Source organism: Parasteatoda tepidariorum, chromosome 10, assembly GCF_043381705.1.
Source record: "Parasteatoda tepidariorum isolate YZ-2023 chromosome 10, CAS_Ptep_4.0, whole genome shotgun sequence".
NCBI classification, from domain to species: domain Eukaryota; kingdom Metazoa; phylum Arthropoda; class Arachnida; order Araneae; family Theridiidae; genus Parasteatoda; species Parasteatoda tepidariorum.
In genome coordinates, this window is record NC_092213.1 from 53,134,689 (window position 1) to 53,160,984 (window position 26,296).

General features: G+C 31.7%; 1 protein-coding gene across 3 annotated transcripts in view; it reads right to left on the reverse strand.

The window, feature by feature from the left end:
• Positions 1–5,658: 5,658 nt before the first annotated feature.
• Positions 5,659–26,296, reverse strand: part of LOC107456144 (techylectin-5A-like) — a 38,614-nt gene continuing 17,976 nt past the window's right edge. The window contains exons 1-6 of one of the 3 annotated variants that reach the window (XM_016073928.3): positions 20,843–20,948; positions 17,850–17,974; positions 16,057–16,211; positions 14,658–14,763; positions 11,704–11,865; positions 5,659–5,920 (exon numbers count right to left, since the gene is read on the reverse strand). In XM_016073928.3, coding sequence (XP_015929414.2) covers positions 5,679–5,920; positions 11,704–11,865; positions 14,658–14,763; positions 16,057–16,211; positions 17,850–17,974; positions 20,843–20,844 — 792 coding nt within the window. In that variant the 5' untranslated portion in view covers positions 20,845–20,948 and the 3' untranslated portion in view covers positions 5,659–5,678. Of the gene's footprint in view, positions 5,921–11,703; positions 11,866–14,657; positions 14,764–16,056; positions 16,212–17,849; positions 17,975–20,842; positions 20,949–25,225; positions 25,506–26,296 lie in introns of those variants that run through there. The other 2 variants (XM_043041139.2, XM_016073949.3) reach the window with 2 other exon arrangements.

Genomic DNA, 26,296 nt, shown 5'->3' on the forward strand with positions numbered 1-26,296 from the left:
AAAAGGAGAAAAATTTACAAATTTACATTAAAAACAAAATTCCGCAAGGCCGCAAGACTTTCAATACTTTTGACCAGTTCTGATAAGACAGGTGGCCAACAAATTGAAAGACGTCTCAAATCAGTCTTTAAATTCATTCGGGCACTCGCATAGAGACTACAGTGAAGAAGAATATGTTCAGCATCTTCATCAGCATCACCGCAAGCACAAATTCCACTGGTCTGCAGATGGAAACGAAATAAATATCTCTTAAAATTTCCATGGTTTGTTAAAATTTGGGTCAATTTAAAATCAGTTGCAAAGAATTTACATTGCAAACGGTGAAAAATGGATGGAAAGAACCTTTTCGTCCAAAGCGACCGAGGCGAAGCAAGAAATTCAGCATTCCAGTCCGCAATGATTTTATCTCTAGCGATGCGCTTCCAGTGAGAAGCTGGAACAGACACCCTTAAGTCTATTTCACCACACGTAGCTTCCCTAGCCAATTGGTCTGCTCTTTCATTGCCCAAAATACCGCTATGGCCACGAACGTAAGAAAAATGAATAGTTACGTTTTCAAGAGCGTTCAAAATCGAGTGAATTTCCACCACAAGCTTCTCAGTAGAAGTCGTGTCACGCAAAAGAAAAAGTGAAGAAAGAGAATCTGTACAAATGAGATATTTAAAAATTTGGTTTTCACTAAAAGAATTTTGTATCCACTTAACAACAAGGTTTATACACAAAAGTTCAACCTGGAAAACAGTACATTCATTATGTACTCGGTGCTTGGTAGTAACCTTCTCTGTTCCATTTAATGCAGTACGTTGAAAGTAAAATAAATAGGAGTTATAAAAATCTCATGAATAAAAACCCATTACATGTATGTTTTAATATTAAAGTATTGCATATAAATTCGTCCAAAACATGCAATTATTAAACTACTACATTGGGTTTAATAATTTGGTCTAATTATTAAAATATACTATTACAATACCTGATATAATAAATCGTCTAAATTTTTATAATATATCGTCTAATTTATCCAATCGTCGAACTTGTATTATGTATCGTCTAATTTAGCCAATTGATACACGAACGTAAACAAGTGCAAACCGGTTTCAGTCGCGTACAAACAATGAAGCTGTATAATATCACCTTATAATTAAGATTTTAACATGGAATATTATAGTGCGTCTAATAATTTGACCAAGGATCTGGCCTGGTGGTCCCAAAGGGTGTTTTTCATGGTTGGGCCTGTAGTTGAAAACATTAACTTGGGTGGATATTCTGCTCTTTGTGTATATCAAGTTTAAAGACCCTTCAAGCAAATATTTATGATTATATTTGAATTAGTAATGTCGGAGCAGCATTGTTTTATTTTATTTTATAACCGTCGGGGAACAGCCGACCTAATTTTTGGGGTTTACGACAACCAATGTTCAACTCCGTAGCCTTGTAATTTTGAACCAGGGAACTCCTGGATTAAATATTGGGAAAAATTTGCCTTCATGGAAGACTTTTTGACCCCCATTTGTGTTACATGATGTATAAAACCCCGAAAATCTCCAACGGTTAGTCTGACGGTAAAGGGACTCTAACAAAAGATCCGTCAATCACTGATGATATTTTACTTCAGCACGGTGGTCGGTGCGAACTGGGTGCTGAATTCACATCGATCAGCCATCGCTGGGATTCGAACCCGCTTCAACTCATTGAGAGGCGAACGCTCTTTCCCCTGAGCCACCACAGCTCACAAGTTGATCGTTGAGCTTATATGACAAAACGGAAAAAAATAGTTAATTATTAAAGAAAGTGCAAATAAAACCTTTTTTATTAAATAGAGCCGCAGCCTTCCAAACAACATTGAAATTGTCTCTTAAATATTTTAAAAACAATATCCTCTACAACTTATACTCAAACGATGGCTATTACTACCCCCCACCAATGAGAAAAATCACTTTTTCAAACATTTCTCTCAAACGATCTTATTAAACTATTTCGGAATCAGGGGTAAAACCTGTTTTATTACTAAAAACCATAAAAGAAAAGTTGAATGACCGTAAAAGAAAAGTTGAAACTCAACTTCGAACTATAATTTACAGAGAAGAGGGGAAAAAGGGAACTAGTGTGAACATTTTATTAACAAGTCTTTCCAAAAATCATATGAAATATATTTTTTAAATAATTCAATATTTTTTTAGAAATAACTTGGACATTTATTTGACACCTGGTTTACATTTAGAATTATAACGTTGCTTAGTTTTTCCATAATATTTTTTTTAATATTGTTTTTGACCACACTAGCCACCACACTATACTGTGAACAAGCTAGTAGGTGAGTGAGGATAATTTTGATAACTTTTTAAATGGCAATTATGAAGCCATGATGCCAAATGAGCCAAAATGAAATTAATTTCAATTTAAGCCTTATTGGAAGATAAATATTGACATATTTTAATTGAAATACTTGCTTGTAATGGAACATTTGATTGTAGTAAGAAAATATTTTTAACGTAAATCAATTCATTTAAAAACAATTATTCAGTTTGATTTATTTTAAAATTTTATGAAATTCGTTATGTTACCCACAAAACTGACTAGTTCACTTTAAATGCATATCTAAATGCAGTTCTGGTAATTTTACCAGCTACTGCATATGAAAGTTTGTTAACTATTTCTTCTCTTAAAATTTGAGAGATGTCTTTTTTCTGAAAAAATAAGATTAAAAAAATGATTTCCCTCTTTTTTTTCTTAAGTTTTAAGCATTAGAATCTCTAAATCCATTAACAACTTCTTCTTTTAATTCGAACACTAATTCATTAAAAAAAAAACTTAACTAGCACAAATTCATTAATTCGTATTGAGTCAGTAATGTCAGGAAGTTTTATTTTATTTATATATATTTCTTATCAATACGATTAAAAGAATAGTAAAATGAAAAAATCCACTTAAAGCTTAAATATACAGCTACTTTTATCTTAAAGGCACTTTCTTGTCTCTGCTAAATAATTTAGGCCCTCCTCGGCTAGAAATTGTTTAATGAAAATGGAAGCATTTCTGAAATAAGAACAGTCCTGTATACTTTAAATATCGTTCAACCCCTTAGGGTTAAGACGGGGGGAAAAGCTGACCTTTTAGAAATTTAGTTTCTCAGGTATGTTTGTTTAGAGAAAGTGCGTTTTTGAGTCTAATTCCAGAACATACAATACCATCTGCATTTATTACTTATCATATTTAAGATCAACCTCCCGAGCTATTAAGATTGAGTCCTAGAACGTGAAGATCCGATCATTAGATCAAAAGTTATTCAGGGTGGTCTGTTTCTTATGCGTACTGCGCATTTAATGCAAATTATTATTAAGAAATTTTAGAGAAAGACAAAGCAGTCCTTCAGTCTCCAAAGAGACGTGGCATGCCGATCAGCACTCTTGCAACAGGATAATGTGATAACTCATAAAACCGCAGTAACGCAACAAATGTTTCAGGTATTACACTGAGAAACATTTGAACATCCTCCATATAACCAGGACATGGCACTTTCGGACCACCAATAGCTTTGGGCCTTGGAGAGATTTTCATCCAAGTAAGAGGTAGAAAATTTTGTGCGCAATGGGTTCTTTACACGTCCTTCCTCTTTCTATGCCACCGGGAGTAAAAAACTTCAAAAACGTAAACGTTGGAAAACACATAATAACACATTCCTACGTGAGTTCACAGAAATTATGTAGGAAAGTAAAAAATTTTTATTTTTTTAAAACTATATTTTAATTTTTTGTTATTAAAAGAGTCTTATTTACATTTGATCCATCGTTAGTTAAAAAGCTTTATATTGTGGCCGCAGCAGCGGCACAACAACGGCATATTAATTTCCAATTTGAATGATTCGAATGGTTGCAATTTGGAAAATGCTGCCCCAATAGCTTAATTAGGAGATCGAAAGTTTTAATTACAATTTTTAATTTTATTTCGCTATAACTTAAAATCTATTGAGCGAATGAAATATATATCATGATGTGTCATTACGGTGGCTATTGTATAAAGCTTCCCAACTCACCCTGGACAAGGACGATCTGTATAGTGGTTAAAGCATCCTACTTCAAACCCGAAGATGATTTTCTGATCCAGTGACCATTTACGACAAGCTTTCCTGTTTGTCGTTTTCTTTAATGAGAAAAATTATTCTAGGCTTTTTATAGTTCACGTAACGAATTTCTTTTTAAAAAAATGAAAGCTTGGATCATAATTGTGTCCAACTCTAGCCGAAGAGAAAGTCTCCAAAAATAAGAACGAGATGTTAAAGGCCGCTGGATTATGAATTAGCAACCCGGAGGTCCTTTGTTCAGATCCTGTCAGCCGCCAACAAGCATCTCTTTTGCTTTGGAGCTATTTTGAAATATTTCTTTTTTAAAATATACAATTTACCTAGTTATAACAGATATGTTTTCCTCTTAATAAGTTAGATTTAGAAAGCCTCCTGTTGAAAATTCTTTCAGTTTCAAATGGTTAGTACGAGCCTGCTGTCATTCGCACATTTAACAAAATTAAAAACAAATTATACGGAATAAATTTTGAGATAATCTTCAAAAATTCACATAAAAGATAAGCTTCGTGTGATCATTAGATTAAAACTAAAAAATTAGAGATTAGATAATTAAAAAATTAGACACAAATACGTTTTTTCCCGCATTTACGAACTTTTTTAGATAAAAAATTTCTGATAATTTAGATGTTAGGGGTTGCCAAAGTCCAAAATAATACAGTTTTTCCGCCCCTTTTATATTACATCTTTCGAAATGTTATATTTTATAAAAAGCACAAAATAATGTTTAAAAACTGCATTGAAGATTATTTTGTATTCAAAGTTATTTCTATATATATGTACGTATACATATTTCTGAACTCTAAACATAACTTTAGAAAATTTCTCACTTAAATATTTATTTGACCTATGACTGTGTTGTGATAGTAAAATTATAATCTTATGACTTTTTTTATAATTTTTTGTAAAGATTTAAAACATTATATCCTTATAATCACTAAAAATACTCGATTTAAAATGTTTTTAGACCTGTACAGTTCGCTAGGAAAAGGAGAACTACCTGAATATAAGAAATGATAGAATTTATTTTGAGACCAAGACTCATCTTAATAGCTTGAGTGCTTAACCTGAAATATGTTAATTTATGAGGATAGACAATATTTTAAATTAAGACACAAAATCATTGTTTTTTTTTCTTAATAAATCTACAAGTTTTTGGCGTACTTGTCTTTTTGGCCATCGAACTACGGAAGGAGGCTCAATTTGGAAAATATGACCTCAAAAGTGTAAGCAAGAGATAGGTGGAAACTAATTAATCAACATAATCTGCACTAATTAATCAACATTAAAGCTACTTACGAGTCATTAAGATACAGTTCAAGTACGAAATAATCTGATTAGTAGATCAAAAGTTATTTAGAATCTTCTTCTCTTTCTCTTTGGTTTTAATATTTTTAAAGAGAAAATTTATTTATGCAATTTTGAATACATAGATAAAAACTTTATGCAATGGACATTATTAAAAATATATATTTTGAAATGAAGTCAAATGCATTTAAAGCATTTAAGATAACGATAAAATTGTGGAAAGGAAATAACGTGATTCAATGATAGGTGTTTTTGAAATTAATTGCCGTACATCCAATTTTGAAAATTTTATTTAAAAACCATGAGGTCGAATTTTAATTTCAACACTAGACAAAGTTGTTGTATCTTTCCAATAAAGCCATGTTATGCTATCATACACTACATCCGCAATATACAAGCCATTTAAATTGGCCTTAGCACAGTCATTATACCACCATCCTCCTTTCCTCAACTGAGAGCAGTCGGTAGAGCCAGGACTATTTTTTCGATCTTTAGTTGAAAAAGGCATGTTTTGAATATATTCCATAGCATCACCTAAAATAAAAAATAAAGCACTTTTTAGTATTAAAAAAAGCGTTATGCAGAGTTAGCACATATGTATGTCCTAATTTTAAATATCTACATTTTTGAAAGTACACTGTTAGAAATTTCTCGAAAAAAATAGTTAAATAACAATTTATTCTATTGTCATTTTACTATATACAAACAAAACTTAAATAACCATAAATACGATGGTAATCAGACTGTTTAATATAAGAAAAAACATTTATTAACTGTTTCCAAATAATATGGTTAAACAACCAGAATTTCATCGCATCAACTAAGCCCACCTTATAAAGCCACTTAGTTCTTTGCAAAAGCATACATATCATAGCCGAGAAGACCCGTCTGTCAGTCTCATGACTGGGGTTCGAGTCCCAGATTTGACCCACAATATTTCCTCGTGTTTAACACATGTAATGCACTCTCCAAATTGTGTCCAGCACAGACCAATGCACAGTGGGCCAGCATACAAGGCTTCGGGCCAAAATTAGCATTTCGATAAAATTTGTATTTTGGGGTTTTTATGTGCAGGTAAATTGAATTCATAATTAAAATTTTGAAATATACTAAAATACCCAAAAAAAAAGCAAAATGGCTACAGAAATATGGCAAGCAAAAATAAAAACATAATAAATATAATTTAAATAATTAAATATAGCAATAAAAATATAGTAATTTTCGTAATTTTATATTAAAATGAAAAGCAAATTATATTTCCGAAGTTATATTACAATAAACGCGAATTAATTACAAAATAACGCGAAAACATGAAAAAAGCATAATTTTTGTTTTTCGGTACATTAAGTCCACCTTTGCAATACGGGCAAAATGGGGCAGTTTTTTTTCGAAAGAAGGAACATCAAAAAAGACAACAAAAGAAAGTTTAACTAATTATCTCGTGGAACTAAGTTTCGAAAGTCATTCAAACATTTTAAAATGTCAAATGATAAGAAATGTCAAATGATAAAAATTGTACTATAATTTCAGACTAATTACTCTGATAAAAATGTAACAGTAAAGTGAAATTGCTATGTATATTTCTAAAATAAAAATTTAAAAGTTAAAATTTAAACTTTTTGTTAACATATTTTTCATAAAATTGTACTCCTGTCTGTCCGAAAAGTAAATTGTAATGTTTGGAATGATTATGAATACCTAATTTGAGATATATTAAAACTGTCTACACATAATTTAGTTGAAAAATTAATTTTTACTTTTGGCCAAAGATCATAGTCTTCTGGCCCACAGCGCAATGCTCATTAACTGATGAAAAGCCTAGCCCCTATATCCTATAAAATTTTTAACAGTTCTAAGACCATGCTAGTTGTAAATGGTTAAAAACCGTATAGTTCCGTTTTCATGATTTTATTAACCATATTAGTCGTAAACGGTTTCAAAACCGTAAAAGTAAAAAATGTTCTTTACCGTAAGCTCTACGGTTATTATGTGAGTTCTACAGACTGCTGCTGATTATTTTATCATACTTTTAGAANCTCTACAACTTGATCATCAGTTCTAACCGCCCATGATTTGATTCATATTTCGTGCACCTTTTATTGTAATAAATAATACACTGCTAGGAGTTTTCTTCTAAAAGTATGATAAAATAATCAGCAGCAGTCTGTAGAACTCACATAATAACCGTAGAGCTTATAAGTCTATATATATATATGTTTGTTTTAGTTTACAATTTATTAAATTTAAAAGCCTTCAAATTGAAATGCAATTTTGACGAATAAGAAAAAGAGAATGATTTAACATTACCACTGACGGTAGAATGTGTTATTTTTCTATTTTTTGATAACTTATATTAGCCGGCATATTTGTTTATAGCAAGCTTTACTTTTTCACTTAAACTATAAGTTTAGCGAGTTCAAAGGAAATTTAATTTTTTTCTAATTGATTTGTCAGCTTCTATTTTTTAAATAATTTGTAAAAATGCTATGTCCATTACAGTGCATGTTTCAACCTATAACCATGCTTTTCATCAATGAAATTTCATATTTTTGATGCTGTGCCCGAGCCACATAAAACCCTTTGAAACAAACCACCCCTTGGAAATTTGCGAACCGTAGAAAAAATCAGTGTTCTCGTTCTAAAATCATTCGCGAACACTTACATCCAAACAGACTTTGGCTTTTATATATAGAGATACGCAATATTTAAGCTTTAAAACTAATTACACTGGTGTGCAAAACTTAAGCAACAAGTGCGTTTTTTGTCATAACTCTACAAGAAATCATCCGATTGACATGAAATTTTAATATGATGTACATTATTTTGTACTTAAACTATGGTAAAAGAATAATGGCGCAGAAATGAATATAAAGCTTAAAGTAGGGTATGGAACAAAAAAAGGCTTTATTTGACATATAGTGACGTTACACACGATTGCCTGAAGAAGCGTAAGTACAACTGACAGATGTTCCCTAGTATGGGATATGCCCTCCCTTACTGTAATTGTTGGTTGGCATCGTCTCTCCATGCTAAGCACCAGATTATCCAAGAGTTCTTGGGGTAAACGTCTCCATTCCTCCTTTAACGCATCTTTCAGCTGATGGGTGTTACCAGGAGGATACTTTTGTGTCGCAAGACGTCTCCCTAATGCATCCCACACATGCTCTTTGGGATTTAGATCTGGAGAGTAAGCTGGCCAATCCATTCGTGTGATATCTTAACTTTCCAGTAGCTTTTGAACATCAGCAGTACGGTGTGGCCGGGCTTTGTCATCCATAAAAATGAAGTCTGGTCCAATGGCCCCTCGGAACAAACGCACATGGGGTAGGATTACCTCATTGCAGTAGCGGTCTTCAGTTACAGAACTTCGGTCGAAGATCTGAAGTTCAGTCCGCCCGTTCAACATAATGCCACCCCAGACGACAACTCCAGGACCACCGTAACGATCTCTTTCCGCGATGTTATTGGGATGAAATCGAGCTCCAACCTCTCTCCAGATCAACTGACGTTGAGAATCGCTTGTAGCACTAAAACGACTCTCATCTGTGAAGAGGACGCGACTCCATTGATGAGGTGTCCAGGTTTCGTGTTCTCTGCACCACTCTAAACGGTGTCGCGAATATCTAACTTTTATAGGTATGCAGCGTTCAGGACGTCTAGCAAATAAGCCACCTTTGTTGAGGCGTCAGGCCACTGTAAATCTTGATACTTGTCGTCCTGTGACTGTGCATAGTTGTTGGAAAAAGGCGCTCGCTTACAGAAAACGGTTTCTTTTCGCCTGGAGGACAATGTAACGGTCATCTCTTGGTGTTGTTTTCCTTGGACGGCCACCACCAACCTTCCGAACAGCTGTACCAGTAGTTTTAAAGGCATTCCAAGCACGAGAAACAGTACTTTTGTTGATCCCGAACTCTTCGGTGACACTGGTCACACTACGCCCCTCCTCAAGCTTCCCAGTCATTCTTCCTCGAGTAAAATCGTCTAAATGATTTCTTAAAGACATGTTTCACAAAACAAAGCACTTGCACTTGCAGCGAATGTCTTTAACTACGGTGCTCTTCATCATTTTATCACAGCTTTGACCTGCGCGCTCTGACCCACAAGGTTTACGTACACTTACATCACCTACGACGTTTTATTTCTAAAATTTGCATACAAATAATCTTTCTACTGAATTTCGTGCATATTATACTGAAATTTCATGGCTATCTTATACTTTGTTGGGTAGCTGTGTCCGAAAAACCACTTGTTGCTTAAGTTTTGCACACCAGTGTATTTCATGTATAATATTTTGGGAGATGCTTAAAATATACTTTTTGCTAAAAAAATTCATTTCATCCACAAATGAAACAGTATCGAGCACTACCAACCGAAATTTCATGAACGTTAAATGACGTTTAATTCTAAGAATTCGGCAATTTGTTCAAATACACCTAAAAACTACTTTTATAATAAAAGCAATATTTAAATTTACTATTATATAATTATTACGTAATTTTTTTAATTTTTTATAGTGAATAGTTTGAGTTAATTTGAAAGAAAAAAACATAATATTGATTATTTTTTTTATTTTTTTAGAATGCTCAACACTATTTTATTTTTAAAAATTCAAATACAAAAAAATAAATTTTCAACAAAACGAAACTTTAAATTTAATCGCCTAAGTTAAAAGTCATACAGAAATTAGTGAATTTCTCGTTATAGTCAAAAGCAAAATTTGCATGCAATTTCTGTATAATTTTCGATAATTCACAACAATTTTAAATTTGCACAAAAGACGATAAAGTACTTTAAATATTGTTAAAGTGTTATCATTAAAATTTACTTTAATGAAATTTATTTATTTTTTTTTTAAATGGCGGGCACTTGGAGCTACTGTCCATTGGCCACAGAAAGTGCCAAAACTGCTAATTCTCTTTTCGTTACCCAGTGGGCACCTGTGGCGAAGCCACGGCGGTGGAACAGCGTCGCCCACGTCACACTACCACAACCCGTTTATAGGGCGGGTCACATTCACACATTCACACACAAAGGAGAAAGGACATAGAACACAGATAGAGAGAAAGAAACATCCATGCCTTGCCTGGGATTCGAACCCAGAACCTTTCTGATGCAAGGACAATTCCCTGCCCCCTACACAGACTGGTCGGCTAATGAAATTTAATTTAAAGTATAATTTTATTTACAAGTGCATCAATGAAGGAGTGCCTAAAACTAGCAACTGTAAGATTCGTAATATTCAGTTCGTATTATGAACCAGTGAAACCTGAATTAAGTTATTTCTCACATTTTCTTAATTTAAATTTAAAGAAATGTAAGAAATCTACAAATTTATATTAAAATGAAGCATTATGGATGTGAGAAAACCGTACACAAACAAAAAATAAAAAATATGATGTATAAAGGAAGATTAAAGGATATTGAAAAATTTCGCAATGATTGAAAAGTTGGAAATATTAAAAGCATTTATTTTTTAAATATTAGCTTAAAAAGTTAATTGACACTGTTTTATTAAAAAGTGTTTCAGAATCTAGAAAATAAATTATTGAATGAATGAATGCAAAGGGGGAAAATACTTTTTTAATTACATAAAAATATATTGTCTGTCTTTTAACTCTTTAGCGCAGAGGGAAAACATGTATTCCTTTTATATACATATTATCGGACGCTCTAATAACAAATAAATATATATTTTTGTACTTTTTTTAATAATAAAAAGCAGTCCAAGAGTAACAAAAGCAATATGTTAGATTCGTGGAAATATATTTGTTCCAAAATATTAAGTCCCAAAAAAAAATTTTTTTTTAATTTTTCTTTCTTTCATATTTAAAAATTTGTCAATAATTGATTTCGGAAATAAATGAAATTTCAATGATCAATCATTATCTTAAATAATTTCAAAAAAATGAAAATTTGAAAAAAATATTTTTTAGAAGTGAGCCATGTTTGGTAACACGGAAAGGTGACCCCAATGGCAGTGTCCCGGTGTCCATGCTTGATATTTCATTATCAAGTTTTAAAATGCTAAATATAATTTTTTATTTTATTTTGACCTCCAGTTACTATATTTTTCATAAAAGTATGAAAAATATGTTTATTGAAAGTTCAGCGTCAACGGGTTAAATATAAACTATCGTTAAAATGCATATTAAAAAAAAAAGGTTCATGATTTTTTTTGAATCTAGTAAATATCTATTAAAAATATTTACAATATTTGTAATAATTGTTTGTGTGATAGCAATGTTGAAAATTTTATTTTTATTAAATATTTAACAAAATAACTAATCCTAAAATAAAATTCCTTTTCAATAACTAACCTGCTGTTCCACTGTAACCATTTATGTGCAGGGTATAATTGTAATGTTCATCATCAATCCAAAAGTTATCATAAACAGCATAAGCGGTCTCATTATGTGCTCCAAGATCAAAACGGACTGTATACTTTTTTTGAGAAGTCAAGGCATGAATATTGTCATTCCCTAAAAATTAAATTTTCAATATAAACAACTGAATATAAAAAAAAATTATATTGCATTGATTGTAAGCTGATAATTTTGAAAAGAAATTCTTTTTAACCTGGTTTTGAAACAAGTAACATTTTGTTCTTTGATCCTCTTAATAAAAAAATAAAGCAGTCATTAAAAAAAATATACTTTGCGATCAAAAAAAGTGAAAAGTACAACAGCAAATTTTTAAAAAAATTGCACTAAAATAAAGAGACTTTATATCTAGAGATACAGGTATAGGACAAAATAATAGGAACGCCTGTGAAAAAAGTGAAAATATTTTATTAATAAGGATTTGGGCCCCCTTTTGCCTGAATGACAGCTTGCATTCGACGTGGGATTGACAAATAAAGGTCTTGAACAAAGTTCATAGGAATTTGCAGCCATTGCTCTTGCAGGGCTGTCTGGAGTTCAGAGAGTATGCGTGGAGGAGGAAACCGAGCACGGACTTTTTTCTCCAAAAAACCCCACAAAGGCTCAATGATATTGAAATCAGAGGACTGAAGACACCACGTTAGATGATCCACTTCATCATTATGCTCATTTAACCATGTTTGAACACAGTTAGTCGTGTGAACAGGTGCGTTGTCATCTTGGAACACAGGACGTTCTCCCGGAAAGAGAGTATGAAGCATAGGGTGAAGATGATCTGCAAGAATGCTTCGGTAATGGTCTCCTTTGACCACCCCCCTCAATACAACGAGAGACCCCAATCCACGGGCAGATACAGCGCCCCACACCATCACAGAACCACCTCCATGTTTCACGGTTGGAACCAGGCAGTCAACATGAAATGCTTCTGCCGGCGTTCGCCACACGAACACACGTCTGGTGGTCCGGAATAGTGTAAAAGAAGATTCATCTGACCAGATGACTTGCTCCCATTGCAGTTGTGTTCATTTTAGGTGGTCTTGGCACTACCGTAGTTTCTTCAAAGCATTCCGCGCTGAAACTAACGGTTTTGAAATAGCTACTCTGCCATGAATGTTAGCAGCATGCTACTGCTGTTGAATGGTTTTCATGGATACAGGGTTCTGAAGGTGGGTATTCATCTCGGATGTTATCACCGGCAGTGTAGTCTTGCGTTTTCAAGCGACTATCCTCCTCAACACCCGTCTATCACGATCTGACAACTTCGACTTCCTGCCGCTGTTGTGCCTCGCCGAAGACACCTTACCAACTTTGTGTATGCCGACAGAGTCCTTGATACAGTGGTCCTTTAAACACCTACAAGGTTCGCTGTTCTGAACACGGACGCTCCAGCCAGGCGAGCTCCAATTATCATGCTTCTTTTAAGGTCAGAGAGGTCGGACATAATCTAGTTTTGCTAGAAACAGATTTTTCTCATGCAAATCTCACACTGCCTAATGCTAGACAGATACCTTGCCTTTCATCACCACTAGGTGGCACATTCTTGCGACACGTGCCCGCCGCTTATTGAACGGTCGAGAACGACTCCATTCTTTCACAGGTGTTCCTATTATTTTGTCCTATACCTGTATATCTCTAGCTAATCGGACAGTAATTGAAATTTTGATTCACTATAAATTTATTATAAAAATAATAAGGCTATAAATTCCGCTCGAGACAAAGTCACAAAGAAATAATTATTATTTAATTTGTCATCAAGCTCGGATGCCTGTAGCACGTTTAAACACTCCAGTTTTTCGGAAAGTGGATGTTTCCAGCAATCAGTTAATTTTGAGATAATACAATAATTAATTCTGAGTGTTTCGGTAAGGATTGAAGCTTACATTATCATCAGACACAGTGGGGCTCTCACGAAGTATGCACTCTAGTTAATCAGAAAGTGGTTGACAATTAGACAGCAATAAGTTTCCTTTGGCAATAATTCTTGATAAATTTTGCTGATAATGGTCGTGAAATGATTGAAAATACTTTTGCAACTCAGCATAGAACTTCAGTGGTCAGAAAATTTTGGTTGACAAAAAACTCTCTGTGACAGTGATGTCGAGGTAAATTCTGTAGATAGTGGCAGAAAAAGGATTGAATCTTGCATTTACAACAGACACGATGGCTAAGTACTGTCTTTAGTGCACTAGCTAGTCGAAAAGTGATCTAAGTTTTGAATGCAAGATTCCATGGACACAAAAATTCCTCTATCGAGGTTCCATCACAAAGATATCAAGAATCCATTAAGTTAATAAAAAAAATAATAATAAAATGTAAAAGTTATTAATATTAAGATAAAAATATTTATATAAGTAATAAAAATAAGGAAAAAACTTTCACTAATTTAATTTTACCAATTTAAATTGTAAAGTTATCAATAATTTACTCTTTCATTCAAAATGCTCTCCATTTTAGCTTCATTTTTAACATATCTTTGACTTAAAAATCATATATAATACTAAAAGAAAATTAAAATTTAAAAAAAAAAACTGTGTAATTTAAAAGTTTCCAACACGGAGGAAGAAAATGAAATTGTAGGGAGGCGTCGCCAAGAGTGGTAACCATTCCATTATCTTTCTCTTTCGTAAACCAGCTATTTTGGACAATTTTAAAGCCATTGTCGTAACTCTCCAACTAATAAGAGTTAGATATCAGGAACTCTAGCTTACGTCTGAAATTTGCTGTAGCAGAAAGCAATTAAGAAGGTATAAACGATTTTAGTTTCCGAACGACCAAATAAATCTGTATTTCTTTAATTTTTATGTTTTCTCTATCGTATTTAGACGTAGTATGTTTTAATCTAACCGAAAATGTAACTATCTTGGGTAGATGGAAACCAAATTTGAACTTACCAAGCCAAAAGTCTTTCTTTAATCCACCAAATCCAACCTTATATTCAGCCCAAGTTTTATAAAAATAATCCCTTGGTCTCTTAAAGTCCCCTCTTCTTTGAATCACCTTAAAATATTTCATAAATAATATTTAATCAATATTATATTATCACTGATATATTTTTGATTCGCAATAAATAAATAACATTCTTCGCAGTACTATCAGAAATAAATATCAGGAATATCTTAAAATCCTTTCTTTTTCAAGAAAATTAAGGTAAAATCGAAATGTTCTCGTAACATTCCAAACAGATACAGATTGTAACACAATCATAATATATACTTAAACGCAGAATAAAATGCAATCATATAACACTCTCAAATTGCCACATATTCTAATCAAATGTGGCAATATTTGTGTCACAATGTGTTCTACAATGTGTCATACCTTTAATTGTAAAACATACAATGCAACACATTGACATAATAGCATAACGTGCAATATAATGCTACACGGTCATGCGTTGCGTTTTGTAATAATAACATAACATATGGTATATTGCAACATATTTTTATAATGTAACTTTCTAAATATTTAATGCATAATCATATAACACTCTAAAAGTATGATACATTGTAACACATTGTAATTATATGGCACTTGAGTGTGTTAATCTCTATGTGTTACTCTGTTTCATACCTTTATTTATAAAACATACAACGCAAAACATCTACATAATAGCATGATGTATAATATAATGTGACGCAAAACATCTACATAATAGCATGATGTATAATATAATGTGACGCATTGATATATGTAATATCTTGTCATAATTACATAAAGTTTGATACATTGTAATGTACTGTTATTATGTAACTCTTTAAATGTTTAATACATTGTAATCATACGAAACTTTAATGTATTCATCTCTATGTACCATACATTTATGGTTTAATGTAATAGCAATTTGTAACCATGTTTTATAGATACGATATTTTATGTAAATTAGAATCAAACAAACCCGAGCCCGACCGGCCTGTGTAGGGGGCAGAGAACTGTCCTTGCATCAGAAAGGTCCTGGGTTCAAATCCCGGGCAAGGCATGGATGTTTCTTTCTCTCTATGCGTGTTCTATGTTCTTTCTCCTTTGTGTGTGAATGTGACCAGCCCTATAAACGGGTTGTGGCTGCGTGAATAGCGTGGCAGAAGTCGAATTCCAGGCCATCGATGGCGCCACTAAAAAACAGGAACAATCGCACCCCCACTGCCTAAACAGGCATACGACAACAAAAAAAACTCGAGAAAAATTTCTACCTAATTAGTAAAATTTTAACAGCTATCTTTCGGAAGATTGCGTGAGATAAACTCGAAGATCGCGCTTCGGTCATAATTTTATTGTAAAAAAATTTGGACTTACCGTCCATCCTCCGCCATCTGTTTTCATATCGCAGTAGACTTCAATAGAAGAACATTGTAAGTTCCTGTTTTTAGGATAAATTTCATATACTCCATTTTCCTCGTAGCCGTTTTCAATAAGTTCAGCACAATCCGCTGGCTTTTGACAAGAGACACCTAAATAAAGATACACTTAGAATTTTTTTTCAAAATTTGTTGATTTCATTTCTACCGTGAAAATGACGGGGTGAAGTTTCGCCCTCTATTTCTCGCTCCCGTGAAATTTCTGGAACGCGAATTAACGCGAATAAAACTGATTGATTTCTGTCGCCCGGAAAACATTCTATTTCTCATTTTACACACCAGATAGCACTACCAGGATATTCTTAAGGTAATTGTAGATAGTTAGTTTATTTTAAACTAGATGTCAGCACTAATCAAATACGTGTATTTGGCAAAATAGGCATTTTTATGACCGTTTTCTTGAAATTAACCGATCGTTAAGGGGTTACAGGCAAAAAATATTTCTCGATCAAGCTAGAAAAAATTGAATGGATGTTTTGAATGAACGTTAAGATTTTTTAAAAAATTATAAATAACTAAAAACGTATAAAATAAGACGTTTCAAATATTCTCTTTTTTTCTTTGTATCTTTATGTATTTTTTAATGATTACATTTTAATCTATTGTTATAAGCATTTATCTCGTGAAAATAAAAAAGAAACAACACATTGTGTTTTAGACGAAAGTATGAAATAAACATTTTTAAATTCCTAAATGTCGTTTTCGCAGAACTGTGTTCATACCATATAATTATAAATAAAAATACCACAGTAATACATGATACCCTAAAAAGAATTAAAAATAATTATGGGCAAAACTTTTTTAAATCATTTTAATCTAACTGTAAAGATTACGTTTTTTATTGGAATTTAACACATGTAACATATTTTGAATAGGAACATTTTTAAAAAGCAATGAAAAAACCAATACATTGAATCAATTAAAAATATTTTATAGTTATATTGTATACTTTTTGTAAATATTGAATTTTGTTCGAAATTTAAAACTATCAATGAAAATGATATAAAGTTATATTGAAATAAAATACATAAAAACTATACTGTAAAATTTATGTATAATTAAGTAAAATGAACGAAAAATTAGGGGACGAATCAATTAAAAATAACGCTAAAGCGCAACTAGATAATACAACAAAATTGGTAATATTACCTGTAACGAGACAAAAAGATTGTTGCAGCCTTGGATTACGAAACTGATCTAAAGAAAGCTGCAACAAACTTCAATGCAGTATAGGGAACTACAAACTTCAATACAGTATAGGGAACAAACAAGCTCTAAATTGGGTCAGAGCACTTTCGAGAAGGAAAATGAAAGACCACAGATAAAGTACCATACACTTATAACAAAGCTATAATTTTAAACTATATATACTATCTTGCCGTGAAGAATTAGCTGGTTTTTAAAACGGACAAATAACTTAAATATTTTAAAATTACAAATATTTAAATATTTTATGAAAATCGCCCATTTCCAACAAACTTAACTGGTGCTGCCATCTAGAATTAAATGCATATGCTTAAGTTATTTTCATTTTATTTATTCTTTTTTTTTACAAATTTTAGAGATTTTACTAAATGTTTTGGAAAATAACTGATACATACTTTCAAGTACTTATTACAAAACATCACATACACTCACAAAATTCAGAGTCATCTATATATACTTCAGATCCATAATTCGAAGTTAAAAGCAATTGAAATGAATAAAGCAGTCTACCTAAAATTTACTTACATTCTTTATTGACATTTTGTTGAGCAGAATCTTGCTGCAAATCTGTCTCCTCGTTTAAGTCATCCATATGAGCTTCAGATCCATAGCTCAAAATTATAACAATTGAGACAACAGAAGCAATGTGCCTAAAATTTATAAATGATTAGGATTTTAATCGTAACGCTTAGAAATAATCCAAATAAAAGTATGTCTCACATAGTAAAGTATCTTTGTGAGTACACTTTTACAACAGTATTTCTTTGGTATCTTTATTTAACCCCTTAAGGATTGGTTAATTTTCAGGAAAATGGTCATAAAAATGTCTATTTTTTCTGCTTTTGTATTTGTATTATGTATTTGATTNGTACAAGTCGTTTCTGCATTAAATTTCATTTGATTCTGATGATTCTTTCATGGTGTTGCATTTTCTACAAACAGCAGTTTATTAATCTACAACTAGAAATAATCTATAATAATAAAATAAAGAGTTTGTGTGCATACTTTTCTTTCTTATCACTCCAGAACCGTTTGCTCTAACGTCCCGAAATTGGGATAGTAGTTGGAAGAGGAAGTTTCAGCCCACAATCTTAAAAATCATTCGAAATTTTCAAATATTTCGTTCGTTAGAAACGTTTGAAAAATCTGTTTTCCATTTTTTAAGCTTTAGTCAAAATTGTGATTAAATTATAGACTGTTTTACTTTTTCAAAAATTTTAAAAATAACATCAGTGATGTTTGCTAGCCTATTTGATGAAGTTTGATGCACGTTTTTTAATATTTTAATACTCTGTGGGGGGGGAGAGTTACCGACAATGCCAACCTTTATCCATCAAAAGGTACCTCGTGATTGAATCAAGTTAGCATGTATTATATACCAGTGAATTGATGTTTAATATTTGTTTACGCCACAATACTCCCCCACCAAAATTTTATCTGGGATAGAATTCGATGAACGGATACCACTAGTTGCTGTACTCGTGAAAGATCTGGAGAGCTGAGTTAAGGTCACTGGGTTTTTGAGTGCTGAATGTGAGAGGTGTATTAACTTCACGGTTGTAGTCGCTCCTGTGTTGACTTTAGCAGTCGAGTGTATGCAGGCTGACGTTGTGTATGATCGAGGCGAGACTGAGCAGCAACAGCGTGAGGAGGTGGATGATGTCGCAGTTACAAGTAGCAAGTCAACTGTTCAATGTGGACCATCCAACGAAGTAGGCGTTACCAGATCTAAGGGGGCGTTACTATCAAGATTTGCGTGCTCGCATCACGTCCGTAAGTCACCAATTTGGGGGTGGGAGGAGTTATCGACAATGCCAACCTTTATCAATCAAAAGGTACCTCGAGATTGAATCAAGTTAGCATGTCATATATATAGCAGTGAATTGATGTTTAATAATCGTAGTGGTAGTTACGCCACAACTCTTGATTCACTATGACAGGGAAACTAAATAATCAATTTGAATGTGGTGGCATATAGGTGGACTACGTCATTATGATGGTATTTCTAGAGTCATCCAAAACTACGTGATCATTTTGGTGATAGTTGTGCTTTAAAAACGTCTAAATCACCAAAAATCGACGGAAATTGAATTAAATAAGTTATATACGGAAAAGGAAAACTAATTGGGAAATGATACTAACGAATATATTAACTAATGATATTATGATATTCATTTAGGGAAAACGTAAAAAATCGCTAAAATTATTGACGCAATTGATGTTTAATTAATGTTGTTAATAATTTAAATTGCCCGGTGGCTAATTTAAATTGCCCGGTTGCCCTTCGCGCTGTCGTGCCACAGGTCCCTTTTTCGATCCTCGGACCGGGCAAGGTTGAATCAGCCTTTCATCCCTTCAGTGGATCGATAAATGAGTACCAAGTATGCTTGGGAGCTAAACACTGGGGGTTCCGCGTTCGGCTGACCACCGGACCGGAACATCTGCTCCTGCACCCCAGAGCCCAAGGTCAAGAAAACTGAGATGGGCACAGGCTTTGGCCCTCTATGGGCTGTCGCGCCGCTGAGTTTAGTTTTTAATAATTTAAATAAAAATAAGGTGCATACAAACAAGCAAAATTATAGAGAAATGTTACTCTTTCGTTCACCATAAAATATCGCTATACTATTATTGACGCCAATGATGCTAATTAGTTTTGGTAATCGGCTCTAATTGAAACAAAAAAAGCTATGAACTAAAAATAAAATCAATTGAAAAATGGCAGTAATTCATGTAAGAAAAAATCGACGCTAATGATGTTTAATTGATTTTGGAATTAGGTATTAATTTAAATTTAAAAAAATAATCTATGTTCCAAAAAACAGAACTAATGGAATAATACTATTAAATTGTGTAGGAGAAACGTAAAAAATCGCTATAATATTATTTTCACCAATGATGCTTAATTTAGGTAATTGGTACTCTTGGTATTATGGTAATTGGTGCAGTTTTAATATGTACGAAAAAAATTAACACTGGTGCAATGTTTTATATTGGTGTATTTTATACTTATTAAAAGTTCATAAATACTGTACAAATGATACTGAAAACAGTTAAGCATTTGACGAGATGAACTTTTAAAAACGTGCTTTGCATATTCTAATAACATAAAGCAACTTGAAGGGCAACAAATAATAATAACTAAAAAATAAGGAATTATTTCAGCTTCATTAATTTTGTCGGTAGATAACTTTAGTTTTGTACATGATTTCATTCATCACTGACTTATTGATTATTTTCTTTTCTTTCCCTATCATACGAAGAAAGGGTATTCAGCTAGTAATAAGGTGAAATTATATTTATTTTAACTTCATTTTTTTCTGCTATTATAAGTCTTTTAGTTTTGTGAATGGTTTAAGAGTTATTTAGTATTGNTTTTTTTTTTTTTTTTTTTTTTTTTTTTTTTTTTTTTTTTTTTTTTTTTTTTTTTTTTTTTTTTTTGATTATTTACTTTTTTCACCCCGAACAGAAAACGGGAATTCAGCTAGCAATATGATAAAAATAAGAATAAATTTACTTACATGTTTTTTCTTTTGTAATCAAGACTGTGGAATAATTTTTGACCGTCTAGAATATAATGTATTTCATTTTTCGTTTTATAGGTAACTACTATACACCATCTGTAGCGATTAGGAAAATTCTCAAGTGAAAGTTAAAAGACCAGATAATTCTCAAGTGAAGGTTAAAAGACCAGATAAAACGTTTATCGTACTTAGTATTAAATAATCTTGATGAAATAATGAGTTTTAGCTTTTTGAATTCAACCCCTGCTTCTTCCATAAAATCTAAATAGCTTACATCTGTAAGTACAAATAATAATCCATTCAAGTTACTTTAAGATACTCGAAATAAAATCTTTAATGGAAAATGGAAAGTGCATTTCATTTAAAAAATTTCATAACAAATATCATGTTTGAGTACAGCTGGTATTTATCATTTGTTTCCATGCGGGAATAGAAATAAATAAAAACTTCTATCTATAAGTATTACGAATTCTTTCAATAATTTGAATTATGGAATCTTTATTTGTTAGTAGATACCAATTATTCAAAGTAACAATGCGTCTTTGTTAGGAATCACAGTGATATATTACATCACAGAAACCTTGATTTTAAACTTCAAATTGGTCCACGCTAAATTGAAAACATCAACAATACTGTTCTGAGCTGTCATGGCTCAGGTATAGAGCGTTCGCCTTCCAATGTGGTGAACCAGGTTCAAATCCCATCGACACGAATCCGGCTTGCGCCGACCACATTGTTGACAAAATATCCTCGGTGATAGACGGATGTGTTAGAGGCCCTCTTGCCATCAGGCTAACCGTGGGAGTTTCCGTCTTTTTCCTCTACATATAACGCAAACACGGGTCAAAAAGTCATCAATGAAGGCAAATTTTTCGCAATATTTAATCCAGGAGTTCCCTTTTCTTCTGTATTGGATTAAAAATTACAATGCTACGAAGTTGAACATTGGTAGTCGTGAACCCAAAAAATTAAGTCGGCTGTTCAACGACGGTTATAAAATAAAATAAAACAATGCTGTACTGAAGTTCGACCTTTCTATTACTAATTCAAATATAATCAGAAATATAAAAGCATTAGCTTGTCAATTAAAAGAAAAATTGTGAATTTTTTTTAAAAAGATTAAATCATATTTGTGACTTTAATTCGAATTAATTTATAATTAAGTTTTTCATATCTCATTAACAACATGCATTTAAAATTTTTATAAGTAATTTATGTGTGAAAATTATTAAAACAAAATGCGGCAAAGATTTATTCAGAAATTAGAAATCAGTATTATTCTTAAATTATCAAATATTAAATATTTGATTTCTTTTAAAATAGATTAGATAAAGAAATAATTTACTACAGCCTACAATAAATTTTCTCTTTTGACGATTCGGTAATTCATGAGCAGTACTTCGTTAATTTTGAGAATCATTTCGTCTCGAAATTACGTGGTTTGACGTGAACTCTCAAATACATGACAAAAATGTTTCATCTCTGAACTACATCGCAATGCATTGTCGGTTTAGTATTCCCATGCCCTAATCTAATATTCTCTATCTCTAATCAAGTATTCTCTATCTCTCACGTAGACGATCGAAACTAGAATGACTAAATATTTCTTAGCTTTTTATGAAATTCGTTTCCTTTAAGAAGTGACGATAGTTACAACGAAATGTACTCTCAAAGCAAATGCCAGGAAACTGTTTCATCAAAGCATAAACAAAGAAAAAAATTTAAAATTTGAGTATCCATTTCTTAAAGTGTGTAAAAATTTCCAAAATTTGAAAACTTGTCCTGAAACATGTTAAATTGTACTATTTTTTTAGTGATATTCTTACTCTTTTTCAGATTTAAGTTTTAAACTTTGACATAGAGAACTTTTTAAATGATTACTTTATGCAAATTAATCGTTTAAAAATGCATCATTAATCATTTTATTCAATTTAATCATAAAATTAATGCAAAAGTTACATCGTTTTATCATTCTTCTACGACAAGATACGGAACGCAAATGCAAAGAAAAGTTTAAACCGATGCTTCAAAATAATACTGAGGAGTCATATTTAAAAATGTAGTAATTTAATTTATTAGTTCATCATATTTATAAATCCAGACGCAGAATTTTAAGATATTTCTGATGAATATAAATAAGCAGAATTTGTCGAGAAAGTTTCTCGTTATTTTTTATTATGATGATGAAATGCAAAATAATATTAGCTAAATATTTTGTTAAAATAAGGATTTCTTGCCTAAATTCAAAGCAAAAAATAAATGTATGAACAAGCAAAAGAAATCTAATTTTGAAAGTTTTTAAACTTATGTATAACAGCAAATGGTGATATGTTTTATTTTAAATCTTTATATATCTGAAAAGCGAACTTTTCAACTTATGTGATTTGATTGCACTATACTGCATTAAAAAAAGCAAGATGCGAGCCAAAATTTGGAATGAATATCAATTTTTTTCATCTGTTTCATAAAGGAAAAGTGGGATAATAGAGTATTTAGCAAATTTCTGGTCAGTGTGGTTTAGCATTTATTGGACAAACTAAACACACCCTTAAACTTCGACTTATCATGAAATATATAATTGAAATCAGAAATATGACAATCTTCTATCATCTTATGTAATTAAAATTGTGATTATATGATTGAATTTTCGAAAATCATTAAACATGGCTCTTTAGTTACTGACCTAGACTTCTGGGAAGCGTACCATATTTTGAAAAATTCTAATAATTCAGTTAATGATCCCTCAAAAATCGCATTGACACCTAATATTCGAAAATCTTCTTTAATTTAATTCTTACATCTTGCACACCTGCGTTTCTCACCCCTTCCCCATACACATCCTTCTAATCTTCCTATTTTATTATTTTTCTCAAGCCCTGTATTGGATAAACGTATTTGTTCTAACATTCTCTTCTGTGATTGTGTGTTTTGATACTCATGAAAATATTTGCTTATCGAGCCGAAACTTTAGTATGTCTACTTTCAAGTTTATTTTTGTGCTATATTCAAGTTCTTTATTAATGTAGCTCTTATTTGATCCACAATTGTTATGGATAGAAACAAATTATTTAACTCATTCTTTATAAAAACAAATATTTTTAAAGTTCAGTTTTTCAAAATGTCTTAAAAGCAAGAGAGGTTAATAGAGGTAGGTAATATGTGAGACCTTTTTTTAAAAAATTGAGAATTTGCTTTTAACTATACGAGTTATAAAATGTTTTTGATCCTAGTAGATGAAAATATGAAGCGACAGTCTTTCAGTGTTATTGGAGTTAAAGGATAAGCCAAGTGCATTTGATAAACAATATTGAAAACAACCTTAGAAAGACTCACTTACGGCAAACTATCAAAACGCCAAGATGCAAACAGTTCAAATGAAAGGTGGGAATTTATAGATTTCGCTAACTAGAAACTTGTGATCAAGATATAAAGGCTTGGTACGATGTTTAGTTTCTCTCACGCAAAATAGAATAGACCGGTTTAACATATTGAAATTCACAAAAATGTCACCTAAAATAATTTATCCTCCTTATTTTTGAAATCTGAAACATAAAATTATTCATTGAAGTTTAAAGGATTTAAAAAAAACTCGTTTATCATAGGAATAGAATACAAGGGCAACCTTAGCAGGGGCAACTATCAGTTTAATTATACAAGTCATTGGAGTTTTTGGAGTTCAAGAAAAAGCCAAGTGCATTTGTCAACGAATATCGAAAACGACATTAGAAGGCCTGTTACTCAGGACTGTTAGGTCAAGTTTAGTCTATCTGTAGCCGACGCTGTCTACGTTTATTTTGAAAATGACGCAGAACGTCAATACGGAGAAAAACCACAGCTTAATGAAAATAAAAAGCGTTTGCGTTCTAATTTTTTAATATTTAAAAACTTACTTCAATTCCGCATTACTTGGGCTCATAAAAATTCGCAAAAAATGAGAATAAGGCATTGATTTTGATAATTTTCATATTGGTGGAAAAATATCGCTAATTTGGCAATATTTAAAAGGGCTTAATAACTTTTAAAATATTTAAGTTAATTGTCTGTTCTATAGCCCAGATAATTCCTCACAGCAAGATTATATATATACAGTTTAATTATCGCAGTGCTTCATGTATAAGGCACTTAAACTTAGGCGTTTTTATTTTCCTTGGTGACAAAGCTTCGAAAAACAACGTTAAGTGAGTGCGCGAGTTTTAAAATTTTGCCAATTGTAAATAAGAAACAAAACCAGAATATAATTTTCATTTCCTATTGTCAACGCATAAATTTCGAGAAAACTTTTACTAAAGCTCACTAAACTGTCACTTGAAATTTTCATCTATTCTGCTCCAGCAATAAAAGTTGGTGTAGTATCTTAAATATAACTTACAATACACACAGTTTATACACTGTAAACACTTTATTTAGAAGTCAATTGGTCGAATTTTAATTTCAACATTAGACAAGGAGACTGTATAATCTTTCCAGGTCTTCCATGTTACCATGTCATATCTAAATTGGTTATGAATGTCTTTTAAATACAAACCATTTAAATTAGCGTAGTGGCATGCGTTATACCACCAACCTCCCTTCCACCAGTATGCGCAGTGCTGTGCATGTAGATCGTTGTCTCTATCTTTCGTTGAGAAACTCATACCATTATGATATGCCATAGAATCACCTGTTTTAAAAAGTATTTAGAATCAGTAAAACAAAATTATTCACTAAAAACTCCACTACAAAAATATTTTCTTTAATCAAATCTGATAGCACCATTATGACTTTCATTACGTGTTCACACAAATATGAGAATTATAATTAATTTTTCAGATAATATAAGAGAATCATTACTCAGAAAATAAAAAACCATGAGTAAACTGTTTTTGCCAACATAATGTTGTCACCAGTATTTTAAATGCAGTCGTCTTGTCGAATTCTATTTATGCCTACACTGTAGAAAATCTGGGTAAATGTTTAACCAATACTTGGTGCAAAGTTTCTAATTGCACCATAAAGTGGATAAAGGAAAAGTTATTTTATTTAGGTTGCACCATAAATTGGTAAATATGATCAAAAAATGCGTTTATGGAGCAATCGATTGCATCAAACTAAATCTCATTAAATCTTCATTAAATCTAAAAAATAAAAAAATACTTAGATGCTCACAGATACTTTGCTATAGATACTTATTTTTCCAGGAATTATTATTATTATTATTATTTTGTAATTTACCACATTGCGTTTGTGAGGGAGGGAAAAGACAACATAAGCATAAAATCGAAAGTCATAATTGATCATGAAAAAGGTCATAAATATTCCTTATAATATTTACAGTTGTTTTTTTCTTAAATAATATTTTTAAAGAGATTTATATTAATTATAAAAGTAATTTTTTTTATTCTGAAATATATTTTCTTCCATAAAACAAAAGAACTTTAGTTAAAAAGACAATCTTCACAAACAATATACATG